This window comes from Rhea americana, unplaced genomic scaffold (assembly GCF_003343005.1).
Source record: "Rhea americana isolate MKP2758 unplaced genomic scaffold, rheAme1 scaffold_309, whole genome shotgun sequence".
NCBI lineage: Eukaryota > Metazoa > Chordata > Aves > Rheiformes > Rheidae > Rhea > Rhea americana.
Window position 1 is genome coordinate 481,296 of NW_028186434.1, and position 18,839 is coordinate 500,134.

General features: G+C 38.4%; 1 protein-coding gene across 3 annotated transcripts in view; it reads right to left on the reverse strand.

The window, feature by feature from the left end:
* TRAK1 (trafficking kinesin protein 1) overlaps positions 1–18,839 on the reverse strand; it is a 109,102-nt gene that overhangs the window by 23,712 nt on the left and 66,551 nt on the right. For all 3 annotated transcript variants that reach the window (XM_085309967.1, XM_085309969.1, XM_085309968.1), the window contains exons 4-12: positions 13,786–13,862; positions 10,450–10,566; positions 6,321–6,421; positions 5,264–5,372; positions 3,558–3,636; positions 2,993–3,123; positions 2,401–2,475; positions 1,169–1,306; positions 348–424 (exon numbers count right to left, since the gene is read on the reverse strand). In XM_085309967.1, the coding sequence (XP_085166093.1) occupies positions 348–424; positions 1,169–1,306; positions 2,401–2,475; positions 2,993–3,123; positions 3,558–3,636; positions 5,264–5,372; positions 6,321–6,421; positions 10,450–10,566; positions 13,786–13,862 (904 nt within the window). The remainder of the gene's footprint in view (positions 1–347; positions 425–1,168; positions 1,307–2,400; positions 2,476–2,992; positions 3,124–3,557; positions 3,637–5,263; positions 5,373–6,320; positions 6,422–10,449; positions 10,567–13,785; positions 13,863–18,839) is intronic.

Sequence of the window (18,839 nt, forward strand, 5' to 3'; positions counted from 1 at the left end):
ATCATAAACTGAAGAAACYTAGTATAACACATAAGAAAACCAATCATTTTTCATTATTAGTCCAGTGTTTTCAGTGCCTAAGAATGAAGGTAAAGTTACAAAGACAAGGTAAAGCCTGTATCTGGGRGGTTTCTTTTGTCAGCTTAACCAGAAAATATAAACATCCCAAAGACCAGGCAATTTATTTTGYCTGTCATTCACACGCTCCCCAAAACATTTCCTCATTTCCTGCTAAACCCCTAGCATAATTTTTAGTGTCTTTTCCTTTCCTTCCTATCAAAYAGTAACTGACTTCAAATACAATCAATTTCTTAAAGAACATAGAAATCAATTCTTTTCAATCGTACGCCAAGTCAGGAGAGTCAGGTTCATCTAAATGAAGTTCCTTCCTCATTGACCCTTCTATCTCTGCTGCCAGAGAATCCTGTTAAAAATCAAGAACAAAGGAAAAAACACATATCATAGTATTATTAGGTATTCCCAAACTGTCATTCCAGACAAAAAAAAAAATCTTACTGCTGGTAATTATGTGTCACTGCCTAAATGAAATTAAGCACAGAGTTTAAGTGCCAAACATTCACAAATCTAAATGACCTTCTGATCTATGATTAAACATTTAAAGGTCATTTTTTAACAAAAGACACATAAACCTACATAACAACTATTCTTTTAATAAACTACTGAATTTTCAATGACCCTAAAGCAAAAAGGTATGTGTAGCCTATTTAAATGTCCAAGAACAATAAAGTATACCATAAGTGACTAGAAGCCACATTAAGAAACCATTAGGTATTGGGAAACTGTATCTATGAGGATGTTTAAGAAAAATGGGAAGCTCAYCCTGGAAAACCAGCCACAACAGTATAGGATATGCGTAACAAAGATGTATAGAAATGTATAACAACCCACTAATGCTACCCATAATTCACAGCATAAGTTATAGCAACTTTAGATCTTATTATAATCCTGCACTAAAAACAACCAAWTGCACAGCATCACTGCGTCAGAACTAAGTATGCAGAACTGGAATACTATATGCATACAGATTTCATTATCATCAAAAGAAATAAACCACCCATGCTCATGTCTGGCCTAGCACCCACCCTGACACTGTAATTCAGATGCAGTACTTAAGTTTCTTTTCATTGCTTTTTTACAATCTGCTCACCATAGGGAAGAGACCAAGAGAGTGGTACCGACGTGATATGGCATTTGGCATAGTCTTGTTCCTAAGGTTTTTCAGCTCTTCTTGAGCCTCATGAAGCATTTCCATGCACTCTGCATACTTGTCTTCCAGCTCCCGCAACTGCAACATATAGAAAAGAGTCTAAGACCTAATGGGCTGCACTACTGTCACAAAAAGCCCACAGTAACAGTAATGAGGTAGGAAAGAACACTCCACTGAAAAGAGTGAATTTATGCATCTAAGAAAATTATGATTAACAGAAGTAAGTAATCAGAATACATAAAAGTTTATGCTGATGATTATCAGAGGCCTAAGATTATCTTAAGTATCTACACAAAGTCATGTGTCAAGAAGAAGATATGAGGCTAAAAGTCTCTTTGGTTCAATCATGTACAGTTGTTCTCATTTTCCTAACTACTGTCATGACCACCACAGTGACCATCAGCATGAGAAAAGAACGTGACATTTTACAAGGTTCCAAAGAACTTAAGAGAATTTTAAAATCAAGATTTCTATATATAACCTCCAACAAACTAAGACCATGCCTTATTTTTAGTTTGACTTTTACAGGAAACAAAGCTTATGTAATCACTCCATTTTCAGATGTGTCTTGGTCTGTGTGCCCTCACAGTTCATCAGCTGTTTCAAGTCAGCTCAGCAGAGGGGCCGAAGTCTTAAATACTACATTTCTGTAAGGCCAGAGGGAGATGTCATAAAAGACCCATCTGCAGAAAAAGCTCCAACTGGCATTTCCACCTTAGACACCAAGTAGACCACGACTATGAGACGACCACAAGAGTTCAGGCTTTATTCATTCCGTTTTGTCCATTTTGAACATGTGAATAGAGCACCCAGAAGGTACATGAGTTCTGAACTGTCCTTTGTTTACTCACTGAGCAGATACAACATGAATGAATTTTTCTATATTATCTCATTTTTCAAAATAAGCTTAAGCTACCCATAGAAAAGTCAACCTCTAAAGGGGTTCCTACATAACTCATAGCCTCAGCTTTTCAAAATACCTACCTGTTGAAGGAGGAGAAAACAGGACAGAAAATATTTTGAAATCTGCTGGGAAGACACTCCTTCATTCTTTATGCAAAGATAACATTATTTAATGCTTCTGATCCAGCTTAGATTAAAACTCTTATGGTGAAAAGTGAATAGCCATTGTCCTACCACTAAATTATTCTAATACTATACAGTGTACTCACTTCTGCTGTGAGCTGTCGCTGGGCATCTTTAGCTGCTCCCAAATGYTGGACAAGTTCTTCATTTTCAACTGCACACTAAAATAAATAAGTAAAAAATGGTAGAAATAGTGTCCTGTGATGAAGTTTRCATCCTATACTACAAGTAAGTAGGAAAGTTCTGACTTTTCTCATGACTGTCTCTGCAGCAATGTTAGTCCAAAAGTATGTTAGTTTAAAAAYATTTAAACAACATTTTAAAATAGTAATAAAAGTGAATCCAGCATCAATCTCTATCCTTCCAAATGAACATCCAAACCCTGAAATGGGTATCTTCCCACTGAAATACCTATACTGTTATCTCAAAGTCTTTAGGAGTTTAGTATAGAATTTTGCACTTAATATTTCAAATATATTTAAAGGTATATCATATTCATATTTTTCAATAAATTCCTATTATCTAGTCAAGGATATTAGATACTAAACAAACAAGGTACCCAGATGAGTAGGGTAGAATATCTCTCTGAAGCTGTAATATACTAAGAATTCTAACTCCCCTTCCAGCTACAACCAGGGCGAAACACAGTTGTATTATCTTTGTAATTGGATGCCTTACAGCTTTTGCCTTTTTCTGGAGATCAACTATCTGAGAGAGAAGATGGGTAATTTCTTCCTGTTGCCGGGTGGCATCTTCAGTTTTCTTTGCTAATTCTTCTGAGATATTGGCAATCTGGATGTTTGCATCCCCTTTAAGATAAGTGATTACAATTAACATTGTAACATCAAAAAGCAGAAAATAACAACTTATTTCAGAGTATCACTTGACTCAGTAGGATCTCATTCCTATATACAGCAAGGTATTTTTAAAAGAAACAGTAATGAGAAAAACCTCATAGAACACTCATGCTACAAAAGAGATTGTACTTTCCCTTAATACTGATGTTTTCCATATAAAGCTATTCTGCAACAGAAAAAAAATGTATCTTACAGACAGAATTTTGTGCTGTGCCTACCAGGTGAACTGAAAACACTCTCCTCATAATTCTTTAAATAAGGAAAATCATTACTATGGAGGTGTGTGAGAGAGGGTGCAGAGGGGCACAGGGAAGACTAACTGATCTATAACTCAGCTTAAGCATCACTGARCAAAATGCCAAATGAGAAGAAAAAYATGGACATACTCAGCTCTTTTACACAGTCATTGACAAGCTGTTGTTCCTTTTCTTCATAAGTAATTGTTTCAGTCTTCAGCTGACAAGCCTGTTCAAGAAATCCACATCAAATATGCTACATTAGCACACTTGTTCTTTGCCCGTCTGTTGCTGCATTCCCATCTGCTTCAGAAAGACAAACCTTTCAAAACACTCCTCCAGAAAGACAGTGAGAAACAACAGTTTTTTGCCTGCCCTCCCTCACGCCCTGAAAAGTGGGGCCAGGTGAACATTCAGCAGATACATTACTACCTAGAGAAACTTGCATCATTATCGCCATGTCCCCACTAGGTGTCACCTTCACACTTTGAATAAAAACAAGCCTTAACACAAAAGACATATGGAGCTTCACCTGGCCACCTGAACATAGCTGGGTATTATCACAGACTAACTAAATGCTTGATTTAAACACCTGAATTTGAAAAATAATAATTCATAGAGTATTTGAAAAAAGTCTGGAGTTGTAACTATTTCCCATATAAATCTACCTACTTTTCTCTGTTTTTCTTCCCTGCTGTGCTTCTAGGAGCGGCAAGAGCAGCCTGGCTGCACCTGGCTGGTTCTATCCTTCAGTCTAATGTATCCCCAGTGCGCATACAGCCATGCACAGACTGCATCTGCAGAGAGCAGCACAGCTCTTGGAGCTTACAAATCTGTCTCCAAACTGTGCCAGACTGCATCTCCTCCCTGGAAAGGTAGTTAGTGCTGTACGRGGTTCTCCTGTTAGCTCCTGAATCAGCAGCCCTTTCAGTTCTAATCCTACCTTCATTACTCTTAAACCACCTACTGCTCATCCTCCTTGCATGACTTCGTAAGGATGTGTACAGCATTCTCCATTACGCGGTGTCTTGTCCAAAGATGTGACACTACCTATTTGCAATGGGCCCTGCATTTACAGTAAAAAACAGTACTGATGCTCCATTTTCCAAAAATTTATTCTCTGCTCAAAAGTATTTCTTCTGCTATATTCCACTAGATGTTTGCAAACTTGTAACATGCCCCCAAAGTTAAAGATTGTATTAAAAATTCATATAAAATTATTGATTGGATATTCAATTGTGAAGTGTTATTTCTGGTAGGTTAGGAAGTGAGGGGAAGTAACAAAAAAAAGTCTCTCATATTCCCACAACTCCCCCCAAACCCAGTGCAGTCTGTGAAACAAACAATATTGTTACAGATTAAAGRAAAAAAAGCACAATATTCTTAAAATATTAACAGCCTGACTTGAAATTCATGAATTGAAGATACTTAATGCAAATTCAGCCTACCAGTTTATATTTTGACAAATACTGAACGTGTACTAGACGGGACACGACAGTCTGCAAACTTCGGGGCTGCAACTAAAGTCACTAATAGTSTACCAAGGCAGGCTTTTAAGAGGTTCCAAACTGCAATGCTGTAGTCTAAAGTCTGCTCATGCTGCAACACTGAGGCTGCACCCTAGCACATTCTACTGGCAAAGAAACTGCTACAAATTTAATGTAGCTTCCATGTTTCAGTCTTCCTTCATTTAGGAGGATAAAGGATGGTGATTAAATAACTGAAGAGATCTGTGTCACATATGGGATTATGTACTCCTATTCAGACTCATAGAAAKTTATTAAAAACGCATCTTAGTACTTGTGGCAATTAAGAGGACAGTTGCATTAAGCAAAACATAAAGGGAGTAATTTCACCTCTGATCTAAGCACAACATTCTCCTCTTCAAGGTCCTTGAGTTTCTTTTGAAGAGAATCCAAGTGAAAGTAGTTCTGGACGGAGGAGGAAGATTCATTCCTCTTCAGCCTTATAGCAAAAACAACAATTTTAATTCACTTTACTTGCAATGTGGCCAGTCTCACATGAGAAGGAGGTCTCAAAAGCAGTCAGTCACATGAATTACGTCTTTGTTCACGACAATATGTATAGGCAACAACACATGAATTTTTTTAAAAGAACRGAACTTTTTTCTTTTTTSATAGTTCCTCACACCTCTTATGGAAAAATTATCCAGCCAAGGCTATGAGGAAACAATCTTACTAGATGGAGCATYTCCTTCTCTGGAGATCTTCAAGGCCCGCCTGGATGCAACCCTGTCTACCATGCTCTAGGTGACCCTGCTTGGGCAAGGAGGTTGGACTAGATGATCTCCAGAGGTCCCTTCAGACCTTACTGATTCTATGATTCTATGAACTGAATGGCTTTCTGATTAATGCTGCACATGTTTCCTGAGAATGCTGCAATAGCTTTGCAGGCAAGAGCAGAGAGTTGCTTCAAAGCCCACAATGCTGCTCAGGCAGCAAACTGCCTGGAACACACTGTAAGCCATGCTTTATCATCTCCTCTCTACTGCTGTAAACAGCATGGCATTTTTCACAGCATATCAGGCTCTTCAAGCACTAAGGTCACTCACACAGCTTGCTTACAGGTACGTGGTGCAGTGTAGTGCAGTAATGGGGACCAATGTTTGCCTTACTGATACACTGGGCCAGTTCCTGGTCTAAACTTCCTGGGAAGTTTTAGTGCTGTGTCATCAGCTTCTTGTGGTACTTTCTCCTCCTGCCTCTTGTCAGCACCTGCATAGCCAGCTGGTCCAGCGGAAGCCCTTCCAGGTGATACCATGCACCATCTAAGTTCAGAGTTCAGAGTCCCCTTTATAGCTCCATTGTACAGAGGGATCATTTTGTTACCTTTGTTCAAACTGGCCCTGCTTAGTACCAGACAAAGGTTTGGCATCACAGATCGACAACTTACGGTGTGGARCAGATGGACTCCGGCTCACTTTCCTCAGCAGCACTGGTATAAAACTGGAGCAACTCATCTTTCATGGAGAGCTCATGGCGCAACTGAGAAACCTGAGCAAAGAAACAGGTCTCTATTTATTTAAGAATGTGCCTAGAAAAGGAAGTTAGACTATCAATTAGTCATTCTCTAAGTTATCAGCTACAGGCTAAATCAAGATGCCAAGACTGGAATAGACAGGTTTTTGATTGTTTTTGTTTTAGTAAAAAGAGACATCTAAGATCCGCAATCTTGATTCACTATTGCACTATTCTTGATTCACATCCACAGAAATAAATGGAATTCAATGATACTGCAAAAAAGTAACACGGCACAATTATTTCAAACATCATTTTCTTTTCCATTTTATGTGATGATTGCCACCACCGGGCACAGATACAGATCTTGTCCACGTTTCCCCAACTTCAAAAGACTTTCACAACATTACTACAACAAAGGCATTGTGAGGTTACATTTGAGCCTTCCTTGCCTGTCGATCTGCAGCTGCAGAAAAACAACACATGGTAGCAGGGTTGCCATTCAGCAATTGCTGCAACTGTTAAGGCTGCAATTGGTTTCTCAGTCAAACTCAGGGCTTTGATGGCTCCAAAACCTGAGCCTAGTAAAGCAAGCAGTATGTGGGAGTCCCATATTTAGTATAAATATGTACCAAACATGAACAAAACATCAGAATCAGGTGGTTAAAATACTCCATAACTGTCAGCTCCAAAAACATAATCTTGGTTATTTCATATTGTAGCTYGCCAGCAAAAGATACTAAAGGCTAAATTACACAGGAGCACTTAAGCTATTTCACAGCAGCAATTTAAGTCCTCAGTAGTAGGAGATTCATTCTGAATTGCTTAGGTGTAAGTAGCRTACCAGAGCAGACAGGTCCATTTTCTTCTGCTTGCACTGCAAGACCAGGTCGTGAGTTTTCCCTTTCCAAAGCACAAACTGTAAAGCACTTTTTTTTCAGCAGACTTTCACCCTCTATATTGTCAACATATTTATATTCCCAGTTATCTTGGCAAAGCACCGAAGTCAGTAAAATAGATTTAAGCTACACTTTCAATCAAACAAAAGCCAGCCTCAATGCAATAAAGCACTTAAACTGCACGTAATTCTAAGCAAACAAGATCTTTTCCTTTACTAAGATTACTTGTATGGAAATTACAWCCATTAAAGCACCAAGTCCAAGCATCAAGAAAATGAACACAGTTCATTTCCCCACTTTATGGATAGATATATAGCACTCACGGTTCATTCTCTAGTGTACTACGAGAGAACTGAGTCTCAGTTTTCATCATCTAGTACTAGTGGCAAAAGCTTTACAGATTGTAAATTAATAGAAACTGGTTGAGAAATGCAAAGGAAAAACTTTAAGACCTAAGGAAAAGTGAAATTCACAGGGGTGCAGACACCCAAGGACAAGCTGGTATAGATGAGGAAGGCACCAGGATTTAATGCTAAAGTAGGACAGGGAATAAAGAGAAGAAAAAAAGCTTTAGAGGCTGTAATGCAAATAGCTTCATCAGTTTTTAATCAGAACGTGATCACAGCCCCTTCCTAAACCTAAGCAGCACTTGACAATACAAACCCAAAAGACAAACCYAAGAAACTTCAGCAATTTGCTTAGATCTATATTGCTTTTTACACATATCAATAAACACAGTAAGTCATTAGGACACAGGAAAAGCTTGAGCTACTTAATCAGACAGCCAGAAATTTTTGCCAGGACAAGTTTACTAAGGTCAAGATTTGTAAAGTTATTTGTACCATGACACATACACCAATAAAAGCTTAACTTTTAAACCACAYAAACGGAGTGGATCTATACATTATAAAATACCCCCTGCAAACAAACTATATTTTAGGTAGTTTTTACAGAATTTTAAAAGTCCYAGTTCAATTCTTTTCTCTTATCCTCTGCATGCAGAGTTGGTCTTAATTATCATTTTGTTCAAACATCCCAAATTCAGCTTTAATGGAAGATATGAAGCCTACTAAAAAAAGATTTTTTTTTTTTTAACATACAAAAGCGTCACAGCTTTAAAGTCTAATGATCTCTGTGCCTCAAAGGCATCACTTTCTGAAGGACTCCAAGTCACAGCATCAGAAACTGGTGTTGACAGAACATACGGCCTAACACATCAAGCCACCTGGTGCAAAGCTTATTTCTAGTGGCCCTTTTCCTATTCTTGCTCCTCAGTTCYGCCGAAGAACAACAGACCTGGCAGAGGCAGCCCGTTCCCACCCCACACCTTCCTCAAACAGCTCCTCCAGTSTGCATGCATGGAATGAATGCCCTGCCCAGAGCTATGTGTGTGCCTAGTTAATGCCATATTGACCAGTACACAAATAAATTAGTCTCTCACATGATGCGACGTGGACAGCAAGCAACAGGACCACTCTGATACTGAAGAGAATTAGTTTTCTATACCAAAGCGGTTGGGCCACACACAAATATTTCTATATATGTGTTCCACCATCACTTATTGAACATCTGAGATCCCTCCACAGAGTGCTTCATCAGCCCACCTCAGATCTAATTCAATACTCCCTATTACCAAGAAGTTTTGTTAACAACCATTTTCTATTTTTTAATACACAGTGGTTCATTGTTCTTTTGCTCTCCCCTACAATTGTGGAATTTCTCTCCCTCTTGCTCAAGGCTACATGTGGTGAGATTCACACACCAAGGTCACTGTCCTTGGCTAGTCGACACATTTGCCTCTGCCTCACTCAGTCAGTAAATCAGCAGAGCTTAAACAGTGATACTTTCCGTTACAGATAGAGATCTCTCAGAGCATCCTGTAAGGCTTCGTTTAAGCCTTACGTCTTAACAGATGCTTAAGAGAGTATCCATTACAACCTGTCAGTACTTACAGCATCCTCCAACCCCCAGAGGAATTCAGTAAGAAATTTCAACTGTGTAAATATTTGATTAAAGAAAGTATAACAGCATATGGCAGACACATGGCATTATTTCAGGTGCTACTTCAAACAATTAAAGTTTTCTGGTACATTTATAGAGCATGCCAAATTAGGAAGATCTGCATTATAGTCTGTGTCCATCAGAAATCCAAAACATTACTACTGCAGCCAAAAACTTGGACAAATGTACATATTGCAACAGTCTACTGGCCCATGCTTTAACAGAGTCTACTACAATTCCCCCAAAGAGATGACAAAACCACAAGAAGCTGTAAGATCTTAGAAATCYAGAAGTAAGGTAGAAGGTCCCAAACTATAACGCTTTTCAATGCTTTCTAACGTTGACAAGTTTGTACAAATARAAGTATGTCACATAAAAATTATCGATCACAAAAACATATTCTGAACCATCAGAACAATGATGAGATTGTCTAYGACATTCTGTGTCTATGTCACTTGTCTATGAGATTGTCTATGACACCGGCCCAGCACAGAGATGGCAGAACGTACGTACTTCACTGAGCATATGCTACTGCAGTCTCTGCAAACGGAAGTGATTAATTGTATASATGATACCTATATCATATTCAGGTTGAGAAGCAAAAGGAAGCTCTATCAGTATTCAACTATGTTCTGAAAGGGAAAATTCAACCGAGCTACGAATGGAAAAACATTTAGGGGGAAATAAACAAACTGTTGGGAAGAAAAGACAAGTGAAGACTGAGAAAAATTCAGGGGAGAAATGAGAAGGAAAAAAAGGCTGCATAAAAGGAGATGAAAGACAAGAATGAGAGATGGGTGATATAATCAGAGAGTTATGCAYAGACAAGGGGAATAAAGTAAAAATAGTTAATAGAAAATAGTGGGTAAGTGACCAAAAAACCAAAAGAGCAGCTGATTGGAAGAGGAAATGAAATGTGACACAGTAAAATTCAGTGATTCAAGTTTTTCCTCATATCTCCTGACTTGAGGTAATAAGTCAAGTGACTTTTTGGGTCACATTTCTAAAAACRTACACGCTATAAAAACGGCTGGTCAACTTGCTGCAACTGAGAGTGACCTGCTACAGAGACAAAGCCCAAGAAAACTAGCTACGGACAAGGTGAAGTTACAATGAAAATTCTTCACGACACTGCAAGTACGGCATTCAGGCATACAAGCTTACCTCTTCCCTGATGTGTTCTACTTGCTCCTCAAGGAACTCATTTCTTTCCGTCAGTGACTTATTCTTCTTTAACAGTGACTGGCCAATCCGAGCAGCTAATTCTAAGTCCCGTTCTTTCTGCGAAGCATGAGAAGGGGGAAAAAAAAAAAAAAAAAAAAAAAGGCTGATTTCAAATGTTTTACGGGAAGGTAAATCTGTGATGAAAGCGAAGGAAAAAAATGCTTAAAAAATAAAAAAATTTCATTGTGTGGGGTAGCTTTTTTTTTTTTCCTCTCTCTCTCAATTTTCTTATTCTACTCCTGTTTATGTTACACCCACACTATTCAGGAAAAAATAATTGACCCACAGAGTTATTGAATCATACACATGAAAGCACAGCCTCAAGGTCTAACATAAAATGACATAAATAAAAGCAGATCTGGTTCGCTTTATTACAATGCTGAGAAACCACTGAGGGAAATTACTTTATCCTCTTGTTACACCATTTGTAGAATGTAATCACAGATCTTGACATTTTAAAAAATTTCAGAAACACAGCAAAAAATACTAAAGAACATAGACATTCCAAAGCATTTTTCAGTTTCCACTTGATTCACCAGGAAATAAAATAAAGCAGGATGGGCAGGAGCAGAAGCCAAGTCCACCACACTTAATGTTCAGCTATCTTCCTTGGGCTAAGTACATCCTTAGTGCTTTAATATAAAAGCAAATAAACAAAACAAACCCCCCCCCCCTCCCCCCAAGAAACAAAAAATCCACTCTCTTTCCCCTTTGGAAATGCCCAAATCTGCATGATGTGGTTCTTCTCATGCTGTGTTCGCCACCCATTCTTTTGATGAGATTTCCTTTATTTTTACTACTCCATGTCTCAGTTTTGCAATCTGTCTGKGATAGAATCATAAACTGCACAATTTTGCACCAGTCATTAATCTTTTTTATTACTGTTTTCCTATTCACTTATTATAACTTTAGAATAGCAGGAAAATGGCACTACTGTTAACCTACTTATCTTTAGTTCAACACCTTTTGAGAAATATTTTCTCCTTTTGCATATTTACTGAAWATACTGTTTTGGGTTTATTTACCCTAGTTAACAGCCATCTAACTTTTATGACTATTATTAGTCTTGTGTAATACAAACATTAATGACAAAACCTATAAAACATACAACCACTGATCATACRTGTTTGAAGTAAAACAATGAATTTGAATGAGGAGGCTTTCATAAGAAAAAAACAAAATTATATAACATTTGGTAATAAAAAGATAGTTTGTTGATTACTGTTGGATCTACAAATAAAATTTTCCAAATTATTTTTGAAGGTCAGATTTAAATTTGCAATGAAAGCCACTGGCATTATCTAACCGTAAAATATATAATGTATAATCTTATATACAATCTTTCAGAACAACAGGTCCTATAAAGCTATACAAAACACACTTGATTTATGTATTAGGCCAACTTACTGTTCAGTAACTTGGCTCCATTCACAAATACAAAGTGGAAAAAAAATACATATTGTGGCAGCTCTTACTGTACAGAGGAAGGCCTATCTAGCAGCAAGGTTTCTAATGTCCAAGTTACAAGAGTATTATTACAAGAGCACACGAGAGGATTTCTAGAATCTTTAATTAATCCTCCTAGATTTCCTATGCAACTTTTAGTGATTCAACTCTAAACTTCACTTTGAGATCCAGCCTCTTACCCATAGGGATGAGGAACTGATTTACTACAGCAATGTAGGTAGTAAAAAACACTGAAGCTAGATGCCTTTGCAGAGTAATTAAAAAGGGATGAGAAAGTGGGGTCATTGAGGAGTTTGCTCCTGTTCCTATATGCAGACAGGCCTGGTATCACTCCTACTGCCAAATAGGCCAAAAGGCACAAATTTTTAAACAAACCCATGCATGTTGTTTTAAAATCTCTTTCCTGCCTGACAAAAAGAATATTGCATTTCACCCTTCCAACTTGGTAATACATTCATTGGGAGTTTCTCAGTAAGAACGCCATGGAGGAGGTTTTGGAGGTGTTTTTCGTCTGCATGCGTCAAGGCAGCAGAAGGAGCTACATCTTAACTTCTGCAAATAGATTTAATCTCTTCTGATAACATCATTATTTGGAGAATGGAAACAAAAACCGTAAGTGCACATTTGCTTAGAAAAAAGTGATCAAATTAGAAATGAAAGCCAAATAGAACTAAAAACCTCAGTGAAAAAAATGGTTTTATTAAGGGTACACCTATTGCTTGTTCCTCCATCTTCTCTTTGGTATCATCCAGTGAAGAACACCAGATACTTTAAAACATTAGCTCAGCATATCCCTCTAGCATTGCTCCCATGAGTGCGACATTTGGCTATGTGCACTCAGAGAAGGAAATAGTTTTGACCAGATGCAAAAGGCTTCATTAGTACTAGAAGGAGCCATTCAAATAAATGCAAATCAATCTCAGCCAAACAAGACAACCACGGGAGCAGGACCAAAATAAGCAGTAGTTTGTTATTACAAGTTAATGGATTGCTCCAAAATAGGCATTTTATRTAAAGTTGCACTTTTATCTGGAATCTCATAGAAAGTTGCTTTGAAAGAGTTCAGCTCCAAGTACAAAATGCAAGACTTTGCGCTGAGATCAGATTTACCTATGGCGGGTGGGGGATTTAAGCATTCCCATGCTTGTCCCCTTGAAGAATCAGAAGATTAGATCACCCAACATATTCTGGCTAGCAACTACCTCATTTTTGACATGGCTGTCACAAAAAGTAAGCAAATAACATATGAAAGATTAAAGTATATTCAGCCATGAAGTAATACTATTGTAACAGGGATTACAATCATAACAATTAAAAAAAAAATCCGAACAAAAAAATCCCTAGGCAAAAAAGAAAGCTTAGAGATAGCACGAGAAATTTTTGAAATTTTGTGCCTCTGCGTTTCTGTGGAAAGATGCTGGGATAATAATTCCAACAAGGCTGTTTATGAACTTCACATYTGATTTTAAAAGACAATAATCTATCACTAATAATACTGTAAAAATACACATTGTATTTTCAGATGTTTTCCCTCCCTCATTTACTAGGACAAATATTTGGCCAACTGTAAGTTAAAATAGCCTCAGCTGTAAAATAAGCACAAGTAACAAATTCATATGACTAACACAAACAAGTGATCCTTACTCAGGAAGATTATTTCCCTTACCAATGAGATTATGCGTACATACACTCAGGGTACTTTTCTTCCTCATGTGAAAGCAGTCTACTGGACTTCTATAGTGGCACCATATAACTTCTGTACTACCTTCTCATACTTTGTATGGCTTCTTAAAGAGATGTAATACTTGCCTCTTCAAGAAGACGTGTAACGGCATCTATGTCATTGTATGTTTTAGTCATCTGGCCCACTCTTTCAGCACATAAAACTGTGAGAAGACAGGACAAAACATTAATCATATTGGCAATACATTCASGGGAAAAATCATCTTTTAAACAGTTCAGGTAAGCCTAATTTTTCATCTTAAAATTAATTAAGCTGTTGGGTAAATATACCAAAACTCAAATGAAAAAAAATTATAGCAAACTTCAAGTTAACTTGAAAAGAATATTAGTGTTTCTCTTCTGTAACAGGTATTTGCTTTTGTCAATGGCAGAACAAACAATTAAAATCTTAAGCTTCTCTGAAAAAGCATCCCAGATTTACTTAATTACTTATTTGTATCAAGGAAGACATGAAAACAGATGCTCCTAAACAGCTGATTAGGATTCTATCATGTTATCTAGATGTTGTATTACGTGCAGTATTATTACTGAGTAAGTAATTGCAATACTGTCAATAACATTGTTCACCATAAAGATACTATGACATATTCAATTGATAAGAACTAGAAACTACTATGTGACACAGCAAAAACAATATAAAACACACATAAAATAATAAATGATTCTTACACTGCAGTTACCGAGACCGTAACATGGTGACCATAGGATTACTCATTAAAAACGCTCAGCTAAAACTGGGTGGGACAATTAATCATCAAGGGGAAACCCRGAGCTTTGTTAGACTGAAACAAGTCTGCAGAAGTTTCATAGATCATTCTGTAGGAAGCCACACTGACTTGTTTAGAAATCTGCACCACGGAAGTTTCCTCTYTTCCCCTCAAAACCACTGCACTTTTTGCACTCAAAACCACAGCACTTTTTGCTCCACTCTTACATATTTTTTCTGTTTTCATCTCCAGCTATGTCTTAAACCCTGTCATTTCTAGGGGAAAAAAAAAAAAAGGGATACTGTTAACCAAGTTAGATGAGCTGATTACATTAAGTGGTGGGTAGCAGGCAGCTCTAAGGCACACTGCTCCRCAGGGATTTACCTCTGGCAGAACACCAGTTACAGCCCAGCTAACGCTGCCTGAATGTGCATTCAGTGTGAGTGTGTWTGTGTGGGGGGGACCCTAATGCCTAATTGGCTTAAAAAAGAAAAAGATGGGGGGGCAGGGAATAAAGCAAGGAGTATAGTAATGTTACCAGAAGATAGTTGTCAACCGTAATAAATAACAATGCCAGATTTATAAACACACAGTATATACATATATAATCTCCCATCAATCACCACTAAGACACAAAAATAATACACCCTGAGCATTGCTATGCTTGGTATCTGGTGTTTTTTTTTTTTTTTTTTGGGGGGGGGGGGGTCATACTTGAACGAAATACAGCAAAAAGCAAACATTGTTTCTGTTTCTCATTTCTCAAATTATACTTCTGAGGATCAAATCGTGAAAACTTTTTTAAGATATTTGGTGACATCAGTAGTCCCAGTGAATTCCACAGAATACCACTGAAAAGTGTTCAAAAGTAAATTATGTTTATCCAAATAATTAAGTCTACAAGCAGTAACAGTTCGAAGTTTACACTTTAAAGTGATCAAAATTACACAGCAATATAGAAAGTGTATACATATATTGCTATATAAGCAAGACTAAAATGCATCTGCAAACTACAACCCATGTGGTTTATTTTTGGCCAATTAACACCGATTGCTTCGTTTTTTTCATTTCCACACCAAAAAAATTGCATTAGCCTGAGGAGAACACGAGCTCTGTTAAACAAACGGTAYATTCAGAGACCTTTTCTATAAAAGCTCTGCAGAAAGAGATTCGTATTTACAATGTAACCTCCAAAAGCCTACTCGCAATGACAAATTGAAGATCACAAAAACAAATTTCTAAACACAATAAGCACGTAAGCCCCGACACCAATGRCTTGTTTTCCAAAACAGCCATACACTATGCAGTTCCCTTGGTTACAACATTCCCTCAGTGCTATAAAATAGTGTTTGAGATAATCATTAGCAAGYCTGTTTTAACTAGCACTAAAAACCATCACTGATTGTGGCTACAGCAACCTGACACCACCCTAATGGAAAGGAACGTATAACCTTCCGGCCGTCCTAACTGCATGGTGCTCCCACAGGCTGCATACAGTCATTTGGCTGGGAGAAAAAAAATGATACGGGTTGATAGATGTGGCTGCTCCCTATTCCTTCAGAACTTACCATTTAATCTTTAACAAGAGGATATCACCATAGTCCAATATTGGAGAGCAGATTCGATAAGAGAATGCCAGAACATTGTGCTGCATACAGGTGTAAGTTTATTTTTCAGATCAATGTTTCTGAAATGCAAGGAAAAGGTGAACCTGACAACTTCACACAAGCAAATACGAGAGAAAGTGAAATATTCCTTTTGAATTTGTGTACACTGAAAGACTGAGTGCCAACAAATCATAGAAACCATCACAACAGAGACTTATTACTAGTAACGCAGTAGCGACCTAATCCCTAATGGCTTTTGTATATCAAAACTACTACCAAACTTCTGTTAGTCACTGTTAAAACTGTGGTCTTAGTATACTATTCTGGCTGTGTGAGAATGTCTCAAAAGTAGAGATGATATATTATGCATCCTCTTGAATGCCCGAGTGGAAACTCAGACTTCATTAGATTACATATAATAAAATGCCTCCTCCAGTCAGCTGCCTCCTCTCAGCATCCCCCACCATGCACACAGCGAAGTACAGAGCTACTAACCACCAGGAAGGTCYTCCTTTGGGAAGGAAGGCAAATTGCAAAGAGATGTTGCTCTGCATCCATCAGAAACCAAGGCTTAGGGGAAGGGGAGATGAAGGAAGAAAAGTGACAGGGGAGTAAACCAAGAGAGGAGAGAGAGCAATTCAGCCAAAGCATTTAAAAAMCCCCCCCCAAACAGTGCTCAAGTACACAGTCAACCTGAACAAATTACATGATAAACACTTGGTGCATTGCTAGTGCAGTGACTTTATTTTCCCTAAAGCCCCCATTTCAAGTAATCAATGCTGTGATTTGATCAGTGAGGAATGAAAGGGGTGGGAGAAATCTCCAAATCTCTAATGGATCCCATTTAGTAGGTTTCTAGCCTGCTTGAGTTTCTGATGAACACATGAGCCTGATAACGCTATTGGAAAGATAAAACAAGAGCAAATGAAGGACAATGCTTTGTAATATAAAGCCCACAGTGCCGAATTACTGACCTCTTTCCTCCTCACTTGCAAACCAGCAGTATTTTTGCTCGAGGGTGATAGAAAGTGCAGTGTCTAAATGCATACATACAAACATCCAGATCAAATATATGTTATCTCTCAGTTTACAGAAAGGGCTGTTAGGCAATAAAAAAAAAAGAATAAAAACATTGTCTGCAGCAAGCAGAGGGACTGTAAAATTCCAAAAACAAAGAGTTAGAAAACAAATTTGGTAACTGCTCTGAAGCTGATATTCACGTCACAGATCCAAAACAGAAAACAAAATAGAAAATTCTTATCAGGCTATTTTCACGACTGCATTAAATATATGCAATCTGGGACATATTYGTGTTTCAAAGTTCTAAGGTGTTTTAAAGCCAGACACAAACAGAGAGACAAATGCTATGCCGCTCAAGCACGTTCTCCACCTCGAAGTACCTAGCACCATCTTCATATGCAAACTGCTGGGTAACAACATTCCTGTGCTTCCCAACGTGAGTATAGCTGAAAGGATGTGCTCTGCTTTTATTTCTCATCACCGACTCAACACAGCATCTGACTGGAAGCTTCTTGCAGGCTCTGAGCTCTACATCGACTAAAGCACTGATTCCCAAGCTGAAGATGTGCAGAAGAAGGGAGGAAAGCAAGTACCTCCCTGAATGGCACCCTGAAAAGTACACAGTCACCTCCTGCTTACAGGAGTGTACTTCCAAGAACAGGGCAAAGGCATGGAGGAGAAAGGGAGCAAGAGTACTACTACTGYGAGCTGCTGCACTGAGTCACCACCTCCAAACAGGCCATGAAGAGAGGAAATGATTGCCAGGGCTAGCAGTCATAGGCGTCCTCAGTCCCTGCTCCCTGCACTGACCAGCCAGRGCCAATCCCCAGGGACACAACTCGCTCCTTGAGGCATGTCTCCTCTCCCTTTTTGAGACCTATCATATGAGCAGCAAATTAAAAAGCTGGAAGTAAAAGGGAACAACTATGGCTGAGGAGTAAAGCTAACCTCTCTGTTCTGCTCCTCTTTCTATCTATTTCTAATTGCTGGGAAACAGAAGTAGGGGGACAGATACTAGCATAAAGTTTGACTTTTAGGTCAGATAACACTGCATGAATTTGTAGAATCTAACATACAAGGCCCCAGTGCATGGTGAATTCCTTACTACAGGAAGGCATTGAGAAATTACACCAGGACAAGGGAATAATAGTCAAGGCTGTGTAGATCTCTGAGAATTATAATGCCTAAACTTCTCACTGCCAAAATGACAGCAGGGGAGAAACTTCTTGCTTTTCATGAATTTTCATGAAAATTCCCTGCCTCTAACCATGGCAATGCTGACTGTTCTCCTTTCTCCTCCAGTCATGAGAAGCTCTGCCTCATGMATAGCTCCAGTTCCTCCCTCCCTTCTGCTCAGAGCTCTCTCCAACCATTGAAAATAAAATGGCAGCTCCTTTACACGCTAAAGTGCCACCCACCTGGGCCTACAGAGCAGGCACAGTAATGCTGACCAGCTGCACTAGTTACAGTTGGGTACTGCTTGGCAAACCCATCAGCAATTAGAGACCCTGGCAGACTCTGACACCTGGACTCATGTTGGCTTAATTTCTGAAAGGCCATTTTTCACTCCAAAAGATAAAGCACTTGCTAAAAATTAAAGCTTCAGTTCTAGAGGTAACGAGAGGTTTGCTCCAGCACCAGTCACTGTCAGCACCACACTGACCAGAGTGAAGTGCACGAGGGCTTCTGAAACTGCCATATTATGTATTTTGCCTTCTAATTAAAGAGGAAAAAAAAACCCTACAATGTGCCATCAGCTCTGCTTCAGACCCAGACTAGCAAGACT